At 43.1% G+C, this 16,275-nt stretch overlaps 1 protein-coding gene across 2 annotated transcripts in view; it reads left to right on the plus strand.

Moving 5' to 3' along the window:
• The window catches only part of LOC116520856 (von Willebrand factor A domain-containing protein 5A-like), a 37,554-nt gene extending 21,624 nt beyond the window's left edge, over positions 1 to 15,930 (plus strand). For both annotated transcript variants that reach the window (XM_032235277.1, XM_032235276.1), the window contains exons 15-20: positions 1,024 to 1,104; positions 8,321 to 8,422; positions 13,205 to 13,241; positions 13,354 to 13,477; positions 14,273 to 14,396; positions 14,973 to 15,930. In XM_032235277.1, coding sequence (XP_032091168.1) covers positions 1,024 to 1,104; positions 8,321 to 8,422; positions 13,205 to 13,241; positions 13,354 to 13,477; positions 14,273 to 14,396; positions 14,973 to 15,052 — 548 coding nt within the window. In that variant the 3' untranslated portion in view covers positions 15,053 to 15,930. The remainder of the gene's footprint in view (positions 1 to 1,023; positions 1,105 to 8,320; positions 8,423 to 13,204; positions 13,242 to 13,353; positions 13,478 to 14,272; positions 14,397 to 14,972) is intronic.
• The last annotated feature ends 345 nt before the right edge of the window (positions 15,931 to 16,275 follow it).

A 16,275-nucleotide genomic window follows, 5' to 3' on the forward strand; every position in this document is an offset into this window, starting at 1 on the left:
GGAGAGATAGTCCAATCCAACTTCCGTGTGTGTGTGTGCGCGTGTGTGTGTGTGTTTGAGAGGGGGAGAGAGGGAGGAAGGAGGGGAAGAGAGAAGAAGAAAAAATGAAAAAAGGAAACTTCTTTCGCAAAGGAGAAAAATAAATGCTGTCGCTTTAAATTGGAACTGAGCTGTGGAATTCTGGGAGTTGAAGTCCAGAAGTCTAAAAAAAATTGAAACCTACCACTGTGTCAGTGCCTCACCAGCTATAAACCTCACCGCACGTCACTGTTCTAAGAAGTATGTGTTTGTGTGCTTGTGCATTCAAGTCAGTATTAATACCTTGACAAGCTTACTTGCCAAAGTTTCAAAAGTAGTTTGCTATTGCCTTCCTCTCAGACATAAGCTCCAGATCAGCCAGCTGACTTTGTGACAAGACTAGAACTCACATCTCCTGCTTTCTAGTCATTTTAAAAAGATAATTCAGGCTGCCAATCATTGTTTTAGGGGGGCTTTTCCATATTCCAGCTCAGACTTGCTATATCATTCACTCTGCATCTGCTACGATCTAGACCAGGGGTAGTCAACCTTTTTATACCTACCGCCCACTTTTGTATCTCCGTTAGTAGTAAAATTTGCTAACCGCCCATCGGTTCCACAGTAATGGTGTTTTATAAAGTAGGGAAGTCAATTAAATTTTAAAAAGGAAAGTGCTTCAATATCGGACAAACCTGTACCGTCCACCATGAATGCTGGAACGCCCACTAGTGGACAGAAGGGATCAGGTTGACTACCACTGATCTAGACTAACATTTCTCAACCATGGCAACCTTAAGATGTGTGGACTTAACCTCACTACGGAATTCTGGAAACCTGAAGCCCATGCATCTTAAAAGTTGTCACGGTTGAGAAATATTGATCTATTCTAGACTATTCAATGCTCATGGGGGAATAGGACACGAAGAGAAGAATTAATCTTGTCTTATTACTGTTCCTATTACATAACATTTTCCTGTGCTCTGTTTTACTTTGGAACATCTGCAGATTCGCTGAGATCATCAGGCCCGCTCTTCCTGGCACAGGGAGCATCATGTAGAAATAGACGCAGCACCCCTCTAGCGGCACGTGAGTATCATAACCATCAAGATAATTTGTGTTAGTCTTTGTACAAGCAAAAGAAATGCTGTACTGATTAATTTCCTTTATATTCTGTATGAAGATCAAACATGGGACCCACTTATTCATATTAATAAATACAATAAATGTATGTAGAGTATTATTTGTGCAATGTTGTTTTGAGTTTTGCTGCAATCTCTCATTTTTGTGAGTCTAGCAGAATTGAGGTGAAAACAACAGTTGGGAATTCAAGATTGGACCTTTAAGAGAATGCCTAACATTTGCGCCTCTGAAAGTCTCACCTTTGAAGCTGCAAATAACAAAATGTAAAGTATTATGATAGGGTGGGAGGAATGAAACAGGCAGTTTTATAGTTACTAGTAATGAGCTCTAGAAACCTGTCATTTAGTGACTGATTGAAACAATGAACTCTAGTGAGGGGTTTCAAACTTGTCAATTTTAAGATATGTGGACTTTACTTGGCTGGGGAATTGTGGGAGTTGAATCTTAAAAGTTTAAACAATACAATTAAAAGACAGTAAATGCAAGCATTTTGTATTGACCTGTCAGAACCAAACTTACAATAACATGGTTAAAATCGGCATAAAATATAGGGTCTAGCGAGAACATTAATTAAACATGTATCGTGTGCGAGGAACCAACCCATGACAAACCTTACGGCCACGGAAGGCATAGATTGACACACAGCTGTTTCTGTACACACAAAGTGGGTTTCAGTTGATTGATGGCAACCGTTTTGGCAAACCGCAGAAAATGAGCGTTCCTGTGGCATAATAAAACTTTGAATGCAGTGTTTGGATCTACTTGGTGACCCCATAGCTATTATGTCTCGCGATGGCTGAAGAAGTCATGACCATGATTGCTGAAACTCTTGTTTTCTGCAGTTTTCCAAAGCGGTTGCGATCAATCAATTGAAGCTTCCTTTGTGTGTGCAGTAAATGCTGTGTGTCAATCTATGCATTCCATGGGCATAAGGTTTATCATTGGTGGGTTCCTCGCACATGTTATCTAATTCTTGCTAGACCCTATATTCTCCTATGATCGTGGAGACAGCAGCCAGAATGGGTTGCTCTGTCCAGTAATCAATTGGACTGAGTCTACACGTGGTGTCATCGAGATCTGGTGACTTCTCCCAGTTTAGACTCAGTCCAACTTGGACTAGCTGTGAGAATTGATCTCTCCTCCAAATTTGAGCTTTTTACCACTACTTGGCAATTTTTTCCAAATTTTTTCTCTTTAGATTGGTTTTTTTTGCACCATTTTTTTTTCTCCTGTTCATTTGAGCAGAAGATTCAAACTTGGTTCGAAGCCTCTTCTCAGCTGTCAGACTGCCTGCGGCCACAAGTTCACTCTGGAAAGCTTGCGATCTCAGTCAGACCGCCCAGCTCACGAGCTACAGCTCCGGGGCTTTCTACCAAGGTGCTCTGAGTTCCTGGGCATCCGGAAAACGCGCAACCAGCCCTTTCACGCGCAGGAACATCAGACTGGGTCAGCGGCCACTCTGTGAGGCAACCAGTCACAAAGTGCAGTGGCAGCCATCTTGCAGCTTCTAAAAGCCCGCGAAGACAGTGGCGGCCATTTTAGGCTTTAAAAAAAGCGCACGAAGAGTAGCAGCCACCTTTCGAGTGCCCAGTGACCCGAGGTGATCGCGGAGTGAACCGCTGAGCTAAGGAGGTTGCAAGACGGGTGAGACCATTGCCTATTTATCTCCACTTGGGGCTTTCATCTGGTAGTATGGCTGAACAACCTATGGTGGTGGAAAAAAGCCTAGAAGAGGCGGGGCCATCAGGAATAAAGAGCAGCAGGAAGAGGGCAGCCAAGGAGGCTCCTGATTTAGGGGTAAACCACAAAACCTCCAAATCCTCTACCAGAGCTGAGGAGTGGAGACAAAAGGCCTTGAGAAATAATTTCAATGGGCCCAAAAACCGCAGGCGAACCAAACTATTCAGGCCTCTCCCCCTTCTCCCAAGGGGAATCAAGCCACCTCCCCAGGCCCACCCGAGCTGCCACCGATGGGTCCTTGTCCATCTTTGGATGACTCAGATGGGGAATTGCCCTCTTCAGCATCTTCCTCCTCCATAGACCCAGATAACAGAGGCAATTTCTTCGATGTCCCTCTCAATAGGGATCGCACTTTGAACAGGCCAACCCCCTACAGTTCAGTGCACAGGGGTCCCTCAGGCCTTGCTCTCCTCACCTACTGAAATGGCAGCCATAATCTCAGAAGCCATAAAGCAAGGCTGTTGGACTTCAACAGCGCCCCCCCCCCTCCTATACCATCTCATAGTCACAGGCGCAGATCACCTGGGGATACCCAGCAACACCTTCCTTCTGCTTCTGCCTCTCAGGCTTCCATCTTTGGGAAACCGGCCAACCTCAGAGATTTAGAACTGTCTGATGATTGGGGGGGGGGCGGTTCCTCCGGATGCCCCTGCATTTGCTGGATTATTCAAAATTGATCGCTTTGAATCCCTCCTACTAAAATCAATAAAAGCAGCTACCTTACCATCTTCTTCTTCAGCTTCTTCAGCACAGACTCAGGCGGCGTAGCCAGCTACCATCCCCAGCACTCCGTTCACTGAACCTACAGTGAAAAAGGAGGTTATTCCTTCACCTAAAATCTTCATGAATGTGATCCAAAAAGCAGTAGGACTCCCCTGGAACAGGTCCACAGCCTACCAACCTACACAAACGCCTCTACAATATCGCTCTGGAACTCACCAAATTTCTCGAGACTCCTTCAGTGGATGCACCGGTTGCAGCCTTGTCTTCAGCTACAGTGGTCTCTGGAGCCCCTGAAAAAGTCCTTAAACTCGAGCAGAAAAGGTCAGATCAAACCTTAGTCAAAAGTTATCAGGCAGGTGCCTGGGCAGTTAGGGCCTCCACAGCTACTTCCTTTTTCTCCAGGGCTGCTCTAGTCTGAATAGAACATCTCCAGGAACGTATGGCAACCACTGACACTAGATCACACAGGGATCTAAATAAGATTAGGGCAGCTGTTGAATGCTTCTCTTAATGCTGCCAGGTTCACTTCTAAAGCCATGGCCTCTTTGGTCACGGCCAGGCACCTGCTATGGCTCAAACCATGGCAGGCAGATGTCCGTATCGAGTGGCGCCTTGCAGCCTCCCCTTTCAGTGGCACTCAGCTCTTTGGAACTCCTTTGGATCTGTATCTCATTGAATCTAAGGACAAACGCAAAGTGCTTTCCTCTATCTATAAAAATCAGGACAGTCGCTGTGCTCCTTTCCACAGGAGGTCGCCCTTTTGGCCAGCCGATGGGGGATCCTCCTTCTCCTGTCCACAACACCAGTCCTTCACCCCCAGACAGGGATCTAATCAGGACAGACCTAACCAAAACGCCCAGCGTCCCCCCCCCCCCAAAGAAGTCTTACTGGGAAGGAGGTAATCGCCATTTCTCATGCCAAAAGTGACTATCTGGACTCTTTTCCAATCAGGTTGCCTAGAGTTTTTCGCCCACCTCTGGGAGGAGACCACGACAGGCAATTGGGTAATCAAAATGATCAAATTCGGTCATGCTGGAATTCCTCTCCACCCTCCAGGAACACTTTGTACCATGCCCTTTCTCTCAGTGGCCTCACAAGAGGCTTCTGATGGAGCAGGCCATTCAGCATCTGCTGGAGATTCGGGCTATCCAACCAGTTCCCCCTCATCAGAAAGGGCAGGGCTTTTATTCCCGCCTCTTTATGGTACTAAAGTCTTCCGGGGGATGGAGAGCAATCCTGGATCTAAAGTCATTGAACCTCCACATTGTTTACCGGTGGTTCAAGATGCACTCCCTACACACTATCCTACAGGGAGTCAGGAAAGGTGATTTCCTCACTTCGGTAGATTTAACCGAAGCTTACCTTCACATTCCCATCTTCGTAGACCACCAAAGTTTTCTCCGTTTCTCTTATGGGGGGAGGCACTTCCAGTACTGAGCCCTTCCGTTCGGCCTCTCCTCGGCCCCCAGGGTATTCACAAAAGTGCTGGCAGCCCTAGCCGCCCACCTCAGGTCATCTCCAATCTGGATTCTCTGCTATCCGGATGACATTCTTCTGTTGTCCAGTCGCCTCTACAAGCAGAAAGGGATCTAGCTCTAACCATCCATGCCCTACAGGATCATGGGTTTGGAGTGAATCTCAAGAAGAGCCACCTCGTGCCCGGGACTCGCATTCTTCACCTCAGAGTCATCATAGATATCATGGCAGAGAAAGTATTTCTTTCCAACAACCGCATTCTCAGCCTCAAAAAGATAGTCAGGAAGGTCCTGCACCTACACAAAGTGTCTCTACTTTTGCTTTCCGAACTATTGGGCAAAATGGTATCTTGCTTTGGGGTAGTCCTGTGGGCCAAGTTCCACAGCAGCAGAACTCTCCAGTGGTTCATGCTGCCTCATTAGAAGACCAACAGGAGGTGTTCCCTCCACAGGGTTATCATTCCGAGATAGGTCATCCAGTCCCTTAAGTGGTGGCAGTTCCCGAGCCATCTCACTCTTACGACGGACGCCAGCCTGACAGTGTAGGGAGTGCACATGCAGGACCTGGTGCCACAGGGTCAGTGGTAACTAGAAGAAAGCCAAAACAGCATAAATTGGCTGGAACTACGGACAGTTCGTCTCGCCCTCATTCACTCCCAACGCACGGTCCAGGACAATCATATCCTTGTCCTGACTGACAACACCACTACCAAGGCGCACATAAACAGTTAGTGGGGAACCCGGTCCTGGCCACTGATGCAGGAAGACAACCTATTGTGCCGATGGACGGAATCTCACCTACCATCTCTCAGGTGGAACAAATCTCGGGGGTCTCCAACATCCAGGCAGACTGGCTGAGCCGGACCAGAATAGATCAGGCGGAGTGGAGTGTTCATCCGGACCTCTTCCATCGACTGACGCTTCAGTTCAGGCTGCCTGTCCTAGACCTGTTTGCGACAGCGGACAACAACCCCATGACAGAAGGGGTAGATGCTCTAATGTGCCAGTGGCCCAAGGGTCTTCTATATGCGTTTCCGCCCCTCCCTCTCAACCAGAGGGTAGTTCGCAAGATGTTGGAATAGGAGGCAGAACTCTTACTTCTGGTGCCCAATTGGCCACGCCAACTTTGGTTTGCCAACCTAGTGACATTGTCGATCTCCCCTCCATGGCACCTTCCACTGTCACTAATCTCTCTACACCAGGGGTCAGTTCTCCACCCCGACCCCCAGTGGCTACAATTAACCACATGGCCCTTGAGCGGCAAGCCTTAACAACTGATAACATCTCCCTCAACGTCATTGCTACTATTCAGACATCGCGCAAAAGTTCAACAAACTGTATTTATGATACCACCTGGCGAGCATTTGCGCTCTGGTGCCCAATCTGACTATTGACCCACTAAGGGCGTCCATCCCTCACGTGCTGGACTTCTTACAGAGAGGGCTAGATCAGGGTCTCACTCCTAATATGCTATGTTGACAGGTGTCCGCCTTGTCTTCCGTCCTGGATGGCCTTTCCTCAGAACATCTTTCCACACATCCATTGGTCTGGAGATTCCTCCGTGGAGCCTCGAACCTCCGACATCCAGTCATCCATAGATACCGACTTGGGATTTGCCTCGGGTCCTGGAGGCTCTCCTCTCCCCTCCATTTGAACCATTGAGGTCCACATCATTGAAATTGCTATCACTCAAGACTTTATTTTTAGTGGCTATAACATCTGCCAGACACATTTCTTATTTAGCTGCCCTTTCGGTGAGACATGATCTGTGAATATTCCACCCTGCCCATGTGGTCTTAAGATTTGATCCAACTTTCTTACCAAAGGTCAATACCCGTTTTCAAACGGGCCAAGAATTGACCTTGTCTGATTTCTGTCCGTCTCCTCATTATGACAGGGAACGTAAATGGCACACCCTTGATGTACACCGAGCCCTTAAAATCTACATCGACCGCATGGCCACACTCCGCCATTCAGAATCTCTCTTTGTCTCTTTTCGCCAGGCCTCCTTGGGAAACAAGACCTCATCATCGAGTGTGGGGCGGTGGATAAGGGCCTATATTAAGATGTCTTATGAACTTCAGTCCTTTCAGGTTCCACAGAACATTACAGCTCATTCTACCCGAAGTGCAGCAACTACAGCAGCTTGGTCTACACAGGCTACCTTAGAAGAAGTTTGCCGAGTAGCCACATGAATGTCTCCCACGGTCTTCATATGCCACTACAAATTAGACAAGTATGCATCGGCTGATGCAGCTTTTGGGTGCAGAATGCTACAACAAGTAAAAGTGCCTTAACAAACTTTGCTTTATCATTCCCAGCCTAGTGGATAGCCCATTCATTGGTACGTCCCAGTCTGGCTGCTGTCTCCACGATAGCAGTTAGCAATAGCAGTTAGACTTATATATCGCTTCATAGGGCTTTCAGCCCTCTCTAAGCGGTTTACAGAATCAGCATATTGCCCCCAACAATCCGAGTCCTCATTTTACCCACCTTGGAAGGATGGAAGGCTGAGTCAACCCTGAGCCGGTGAGATTTGAACAGCCAAACTAGCAGTCAGCTGAAGTAGCCTGCAGTACAGCACTCTAACCACTGTGCCACCTCGGCTCGATCATAGGAGAATGGGCTTTGGTCTTTACCTGATACTCTCATTCTCTGTGACGTGGAGACAGCAGCCAGCCCACCCTAGTGTAAATCACTCTGAACTAAACTTTTTGTGCGGAAAAGAGAGTATGCATTTCAGAGTTATTTTTTTGTTTCACAATTCTCACTTGAGTCTACAGTCTATTTCGTCTAAACTGGGAGGAGTCATCAGGGCTCGATGATATCACAAGTGTAGACTCAGTCCAATTGGTTACTGGACAGACCAACCCAGTTTGACTGCTGTCTCCAAGTCACAGAGAATGAGTGTATCAGGTAAGAACCAAAACCCATTTTATGCTGATTTTAAACATGTGATTGTAAGTTTGATACTGATGAGTCAATACAAAATGCTTGCATCTACCACTGTTTGTCTTTTAATTGTATTATTTAAATTATTAAAGAGGAATAATTGTTTTAAATATCTTAAAAGTTGTCAAAGTTGAGAAATTGTACTGATCTAAACTATCCAGAGTTCATGGAGGATTGGAAAGACACAGAAGGAAGGAAACATTAATTTTGGGCTATTAACAGCTTTTATTGCAAAAGTTGTCCTGTGATGTTTTATTTTGGAATGTCTACAGCTCCCATATCAGGTCATGGAATGTCTTTCGGCTCAAGTTCATTAGGTTCATTTTTCAAGTCATCTTTAAAGAAGAAGAGATGTGCTGCACCACCAGTGGCAGGTAATTCCCATAATCACAGTGGAAGGCTACTTTTTTAAAAGGCCATTTTCACAAATGTCCATGATCCCAAAGGTGCTTTTTCAAGAGGCAACTGGACTTTCCTTAACCAGAAAAAATTCTTTAACCACATTTGGGACAACCATGCCTTGGATGACTGAGAATCTCCATAGACAAATGTCTATTATACTTTGCATATAAGTCAAACATGGAATGTGGTTTGTGTCAGTAACGGCAAAGTGACTAAAATTGTTCTGACCCAGTTCCCTAAACGCAACAAACCCTCTGATGTGAACTCAAAAGATTCCTTTATTAGGAATGTCAACAGCCCTGGCCAAAAATGTTTCTCCCACAGGCCAACAACTCCATCAGTCCAAAGCAGTGATGTGCGGTGAGGTTTATGGCTGGTGAGGCACTGACACAGGGGTTTAAATTTTTTTTAGACTTGTGGACTTCAACCCCCAGAATTCCACAGCCAGGCATGCTCAGTTCCGATTTAAAGCGACAGCATTTTTTCTCCTTTGCGAAATAAGTTTTCCTTCATTCTTTTTCTTCTCCCTCCCCCTCCTTCCTCCCACTCTCCCTCCCTCTTCCCTCTCTCAAACAGACACACGCACACAGAGAAGTTGGATCCCTCACTCACTCTCAAACAAACACAAAGACAGAAGTTGGATTGGATATATTTTCCAATGGCTTGAAAGCAGCTCCTCTGCCATACCCACCCTGCCCCCCATTCCCCTGCTGCCTTCCGATCCGAACCTTTGATTGCATGTGGAGCCACGTTGCCTTTTCAAACTTGTAATCAGTGAAGCTGGGCTTATATACATTTATCCAGCTGTGTGTGTCTCTGTGTGTTTGTGTTTGAAAAGGCAACATGGCTCTACATGCAATCAAACTTTTTGAATTCCTCCCCCCTCCCCACACATGTATATTTTCCAGCTGTTTCAGAGAGGATTTCAACTCTGCTTTTGCCTGCCATCATGAAAAGAAAAAAAAATGTAAAAGGAAAAAGGCAAGAGCTCTGAAGTCAGACTAAGCTAGCTGCTCCCAGAGCCTTTAAAAAGCCTCTAAAAATGCCCTCTACAGGAGGCAAGAGAACCACTTGCCTCATCTACATAAGTAATTTTTTGGCTTTTAACCCTTGCTTAGCTCTGTTTGAGTGATCATAAAGTCAGACTAAATGATGCAACTCGTTCTCCTGCTGCCCCCTGTAGAGGGCACTTTTTTAGAGGCTTTTTTAAACAGTTAAGCACTAAGCAGAGTCATCCACTGTGACTCTGGCAGCAACTAGTTCAGCCTTTTTCCTTTTACATTTTTTTTCTTTTCATGATGACAGTGGTGAGGCTCTGCCTCCCCTGACTGCACATCCCTGGTCCAAAGATGAATAGTTGTCTACCACACCTATTCATCTCCACCCCCTGCCTTTTATCCCCTGAGCTAGGGTGGGGCCTCACTAGCAGCGGTGGCACTTCCTTCCCCAGGATCGGCCCACGGCTTTCCACTGCTCTCCCCTTCTCTGCCTTTTACCCAGGCACTGGACCCAGCTGTTCCTCCTCTTCCTCATTAGCCACCTCCAGACGAAGGGGGCTGTTGACTCTCCATCTGAGGTCTGACGGATGGCCCAGGCTCCACCTCTCTCTCTCTGCCAGCTCCATTCCCTCTTCCCCCTCAGAGCTCTCAGGTTGCCCTGATGCTGACCCTGACTCCCACACCTCCTCTGATTTGGTTGCTGGAAGGGCCGGCAGCTGACAAGCCACAACAAAAATAATAAAAGTAGGAAATGTATTTATTTATATGACTGCCCAAGCTTGCCAAACCAAATCTGTGTTGCTAACCTAAAATAATCAACAGTAATATCAATAAGAACAAAAAATGCATTCCTGTTATCAGTCTTCTGAGATGGGAACATTTAACATCCCAAATGTCCACGGTGGGAGCGCGGGACGACGACAGATTTGTAGTGTCTTTTGAAAAGTTAGCCAACATGGTCAATACTTTGTGATTTCTGTCATGCAAAAGAAAAACGACATAGTTACATACTGAAGAAAAGATATTGACTTGATATAATTATGAACTTTTATATAAATTACTGATGATTTACTTTCTAAGAGGACGGAGATTGTGGTGGGGGTTCTTTTGGATCATGGCCCAGTCTGGATGGAATTGGGAAGGGTAGTGTAGTTAAGAAGATCTTGGAGGTCGAATGGGAGCTATTTTGATATGAAAAGTATATTAATGATTGTAAAAATTGCTATCTGAATATCATGTTTGGAATATGAATAAGGGCATATTTAGGGAATTTTCAGGAGATCCAAGAAAAGCATATATGAGAGGAGTACTAATGAATATAAAAATATATATGTATAGATATGTACGTATATATATACATATATATGTGTGTGAAGGTGTATGTATATATATATGGATACAAATAAAGGTAAAAAAGAGTTGGAAGAGGAAGTCAAAAGAAAAATTTGAAATGTATCTAAATTGTGTTATAGAGGAAGGAGGCACAAAGGGAACAAAATTAATGGGTTTGGAAATAGACAGAACAAAGCAAACTGTTTAAATTTGTGTAATGGTGAGAAGCTGAGTTTAAGGTATACGAACAATGTAAACTGCTTATTATGTTTAACATTAGTAATAATTTAAACTGTTTTGGGTAACAGTAAGAAGCTGAGCTCAATGTTGAGATATTTTAGACTGTGATTGTTAAATTGCTATACCGTGTACGGGCTCTGGGAAGTCGGGGGAAGGGAAGGGAGGTGGGGTTCTAGGGGGAGGGGGGAAATACAATATGTGTCAAATTCTAAAGTGCATGATGCCACTTGTATACTGTGGCTTTTTAATGTTAGTGTTAAAATAGAACAAGCTGAATATACTGGAAGGTAATAGAAGTACACCGAAGGGAGGAGTTGAGCGAAAGAAGGAGAGTGGAGGGGGTGAGAGAGAGGAGGAAGAGAAGGAAGGGAGGGAATGGATTAAGAGAGGGAGTGATAGAGTGGGTGGGATGTAGGTAGTAGAGGGGTATGTAAGAAGGAAGAATGAAAGTTGGAGGGGGTTGAAAGAGGGTGTATGGTGGATCAAGGAGGTATATTGGGTTTGTATTGCAGAGGGCATTTTCTATATAAGCGAGGGCTGTGTTTATTATTCAATGTTATATGCCCCGGTTATGCACAGTAAACATGTGATTGTATAGAATGGAATGGAAATAAAAATTTTTGAAAAAAAAAGAAAAGTTAGCCAGGTTGAGATTAATCAAATCTTTGATTTGGGGGTGGGGTGGAGGAATTAATCCAAGATGCAGGTGCTGCACAAAAAAAGACACGTTTCTTTGATTCAGCCAGGTGACACTGACACAAAGGGACCTAAAGTATGACCTGTTCACATGCGCAAATGAGAGAGACAATTGGTCCTACAAATAACCTGGTTACCATTTGCATATCTTTGTTTTAGGTTATGTTGTATCTTCTGATAGCCAATCTTTTGCTTTTGTGAGATTGTTGGAATGGGGTGGGAAAATAGGAGGGTTCAACATTGGACCACTCACCAGACCCCTAGGATTTTTGCCCCCCAAGTTTCATGTCTGATGTTACAGATAGTCAGATTTAAAGGATAAACATACAGGGGGGATTAAACAGGCACTTTAATAACTAGTAAGTGAGAGAGCTATAGATCTTATTCTTCAAAATCCTATTTTTAAATCTCTCCAAGGTTCCATATTAATACAGGTAGTCCTCAACTTACGACCACAATTGAGCCCCAAATGTTGTTAAGTGAAACATTTGTTAAGTGGGCTTTGCCCATTTTATGACTTTTCTTGCCACAGTTGTTAAGTGAATCACTGCAGTTGATAAATTAGTAACCTCATTGTTAATTAATCTGGCTTGCCCGTTGACTTTGCTTGTCAGAAGGTCGCAAAACGAGATCACTTGACCTTGGGATGCTGCCACGGTCATAAGTATGAGCCAGTTGCCAAACATCTGACTTTTGATCATATGATGAAAATGGTACCATTATGGGGATGGTACAAAAGTTGTAACTGTGAAAAATGGTCATAAGTCACTTTTTTCAGTGTTGTTGTAACTTTAAATAATCACTAAATGAACTGTTGTAAGTCGAGGACTAACTGTAGCCAGATAACACAAAAAGGATCTTATTCTGTTGTTCCAGCTCTGGTTAATAAAGCTAAAATACCACACCTGGATTAACAAGCATCATTGTTTCCCTTCTCTCTTGCCTCAACTAAAAAATAAAATATAAATATTAGAATGGATTCGTTCTTTTATTTAAAACCTATTTGTTTTATTGAAACACGATTTCATCTTATTAAGAGTAATTACTTTGGTAAAAAGTTAAGATAGACAGCAAATGAATATTTCGGATAAGGGTGGGTTTTAAAAGTGAAAAGGTGAAGATGTGAGATTATCATTATATGGATTTGATTAAATAAGTAAATAATATAGCAATAGCAATAGCATTTAGACTTATATACCGCTTTACAGTGCTTTACAGCTCTCTATAAGCGGTTTACAGAGTCAGCATATCGCTCCAACAATTGGAATCCTCATTTTGCCCACCTCGGAAGGATGGAAGGCTGAGTCAACCTTGAGCCTGGTGAGATTTGAACTGCCAAATTGCAGTCAGCTGGTAGTCAGCAGAAGTAGCCTGCAGTACTGCACTCTAACCACTGCGCCACCATGGCAGAAATTGTTCAGAACATAATATAATCTAGAGTTACATTAATAGTTCTCCTCTTACACTATGATTTTTGCCTCTATTTAGTGGGACTATCGGGCTGTCCAGCAACACTTAAAAACAGGCAAGTTGACATATTCAATGTAAAAAAAAAAAAAACCCTGCTAAGAGGAAATTAAAAGTAAATCTTGATGGGTTTTGAACATCTCCAATACTGAGATCCCCTTTTTCACCAGCTCAAGCAGCAGACCTAAGGAAGAAGAATCTCCTCTTTTGAAGTTGGTATCCCTGCAGAATGCAAATGGCTCCTGGCCTCATGGGCCTGTCCTAGCTGCCATATTAGACTTGAGTGAAGCTGATGTAAGTTTCTGTACATCTTCCATAATGAACAGCAAAATCTTTATTCACTTATTATTGTCTATTGGTAGAAAAAGCTTTATCAAGCTTAATTTGAGGGAAAGGATTACAGAATTAAAATCATATAAGCTTTCTAGAACCCTCCAAATGCAGAGGGCATCAAATCACACATAGCAAGGATAGGAGCAAGAAATTGTGAGAGTTGTATTCCAGAAAATCCAGAGGATAGCAGATTCCAGAATTCAGAACAAACAAAACAAAAATATCTTTGACATTGATAGAAAGCAAGCAGACATTTTTAGGAAAATCGGAGTTGTCAAAATAGGTTGGATGAGAGGCCAATGCATGTTTACTCTCTTTAATCCCTGATTTTGCCATGATGGGGGATGGAAGGGCACAGCCATCTTATGTGGCTCTACCCCTAAAAACATCTTCAATATTTCATGCAGATTATGGAGCATTTAGCTCACTCAACAAAGCTATCTCAGTATTAGGACATGGAGTGAACTAGACACTGGAGATGGTTGCCAATAATCAGGAGTTGGGAGTGATAGGGAAGATATCTTAACTGAATTTCACTGGAGTGAAATTATGGATTCTTAACTATTGTTAATGAAAACCATGGTATCCATTATCTATTTCAATCTATTGCTTGGAATTCTGGATAACAGCTAGCTTGTATTTCTGATTTAGTTACTGAAGTTATTTTTAGCCATCATCTGGAAAAATATTTTGCACATCTGTACGGGAATAATATGTAAGGCTCATTTAGCATCTTTTCCCCACTATTGCTTTCAGGTGGTCTCAGATATATGGGCAACAGTGCTGGCTGTTCTCTGGCTTCATTTGAAAGCTGCAGAGCAGAAAGACGAATGGGAACTGCTGGAAGGAAAAGCTGTCCATTGGCTCCAAGTGAATGCAGGTGATGTATTAAGAGTAGTTTGTCAAGGGAAACCAATGTCAGGATAAGAAATAGTAGTGTGTGGCAGTCCTTAATCTACCTCATGGAAATAGCTAATCAATACCAGATCTTTTTAGTACTTGGAGGCCATGGGGAAATCCTGGGACTGATTCCCAGACCTAGAAGTTGAAGAAACATCTTAAAAGAAGGCAGTAGCATCAATTGTGCATTGTTTCCAAGAAGGCTACCTTGAAATGTCCATGAGGTAACCAGGAATTTGATTCAAGGGAATCTTTGTTTTATGCAAAAAGATTTGGTGAATGCAATTCTAGCAACAGTACTAATTAATGCCATCCTTCTTGTCAGTTCTAGTTCTTCTTGAAGGTGGTTTTTTTAAATGGATCAGCTCCTTAGAATTCCCCAGCCATAATAGTAATTGCTGAGAATTCTGGGAGTTGACCTCCTGAAGTTTACAGGGCATCCAAATTCATGTGAACTGTCTTTTAGACATTGGAAGATGTGCTAAATGCCATTATATTATTTAAACTGAAGTGGGTGTTGCTTGAACAATCCTGATTCTTGACTATTCGTTTACAGGAGATCAACTGGCTAAGTATGTGAATGATGGCAATGACGTTCTGGGAAGTAGAGTCAGCCCCCAGGTATTCGGGCTCTGAGTTTACAATGTCATCCTATGCCTGAAACTGGAACATCTGCATCTATTCTGTTTCTATTCTTGTTGAAATGTAACCTGCTGCAACCTCCATTAGAAGCTATTAGTCCTGGGTTGTCTACCTCTTGACATTCCCAGTGCCTTGCTTACAAACTCACTAAGTTCTAATGCATCACAAATTGCTCTGTTGGTGCATTGATATGCAAGCACTCTAGGTATAAAAGTAGCAGTAGCAATAGCATTTAGGCTTATGTATCACCCTATAGCATTTTACAACACTTTTCCTCAGCTCAGAATTAACCTCAGATAATATTTTTGGTTGGTTGTCAATTTCATTATGCTGGCAGTATAAAATAAGGAAGGGGATGCTTACAGAAAAAGCTACTTTGGTGAAGTGATTAAGGCATCAAGCAGAAATCAGGAGGTTGTGAATCTTGCTTCAAGGACAAAACCATCTGGGTGACCTTGAGGTAGTCACACTCTTGTAGCCTTAGGAAGCAGGCAAAAGTAAACCACTGCTGAAAAACCTTACCAAAAAAACGAACTGCAAGGTCTACTTCCAACCGTCACCAAAAATCAACAATAACTCAAAGGCACACACATGATTAGATATGAGATTCTATCACTATTTGTAGTTTGATTTAATATTCATAAATGTGTTTATAAAGTTTGCAAATAAGAACAGTAAGTTTAAAATAGTTCTAAAATGTTGAATTATGCATTTTATACTTGGATGTTTATCAGTGTATGAAGAATTTTGGATTTATTGAATTTGAAAGGGATTATTCTCTTATACCACCCCAGGCATACAATCTTGGATAGATGGTACATATTCGTACCGTGTTATGATGAACAGAATAAATACTCTGCATAAATATTTAATGCCGTGTTTAAAAATTGCTCTTTGTTTTTATCTTGGATATAAATGTGATTACTTTTTGGTCAGGTGCTTATTGTTGGGGCACTGGTCATCCCGAATGAAATACATTACTGAGAGAGTGAAATTAATGAAGTTTCTAAGATGCGTACATGGTTTACTGTTTGACAAAGTATGTTACGCAGACCCTTGAGTCAAATATTTTTCCTAAATAAATGAGTGTTTTCTAAGGCAGGCACAAAATGATAACACTCCTGCTCAAGCTTGTAAATAACTTTGCATGCAATCTTTCATCAGATGTCAGTATCTCTCTAATTTTGCCTGAGCTAGGAAGATAAGCATAATAAGAC

Source organism: Thamnophis elegans, chromosome Z (genome assembly GCF_009769535.1).
Source record: "Thamnophis elegans isolate rThaEle1 chromosome Z, rThaEle1.pri, whole genome shotgun sequence".
Lineage (NCBI taxonomy): Eukaryota > Metazoa > Chordata > Lepidosauria > Squamata > Colubridae > Thamnophis > Thamnophis elegans.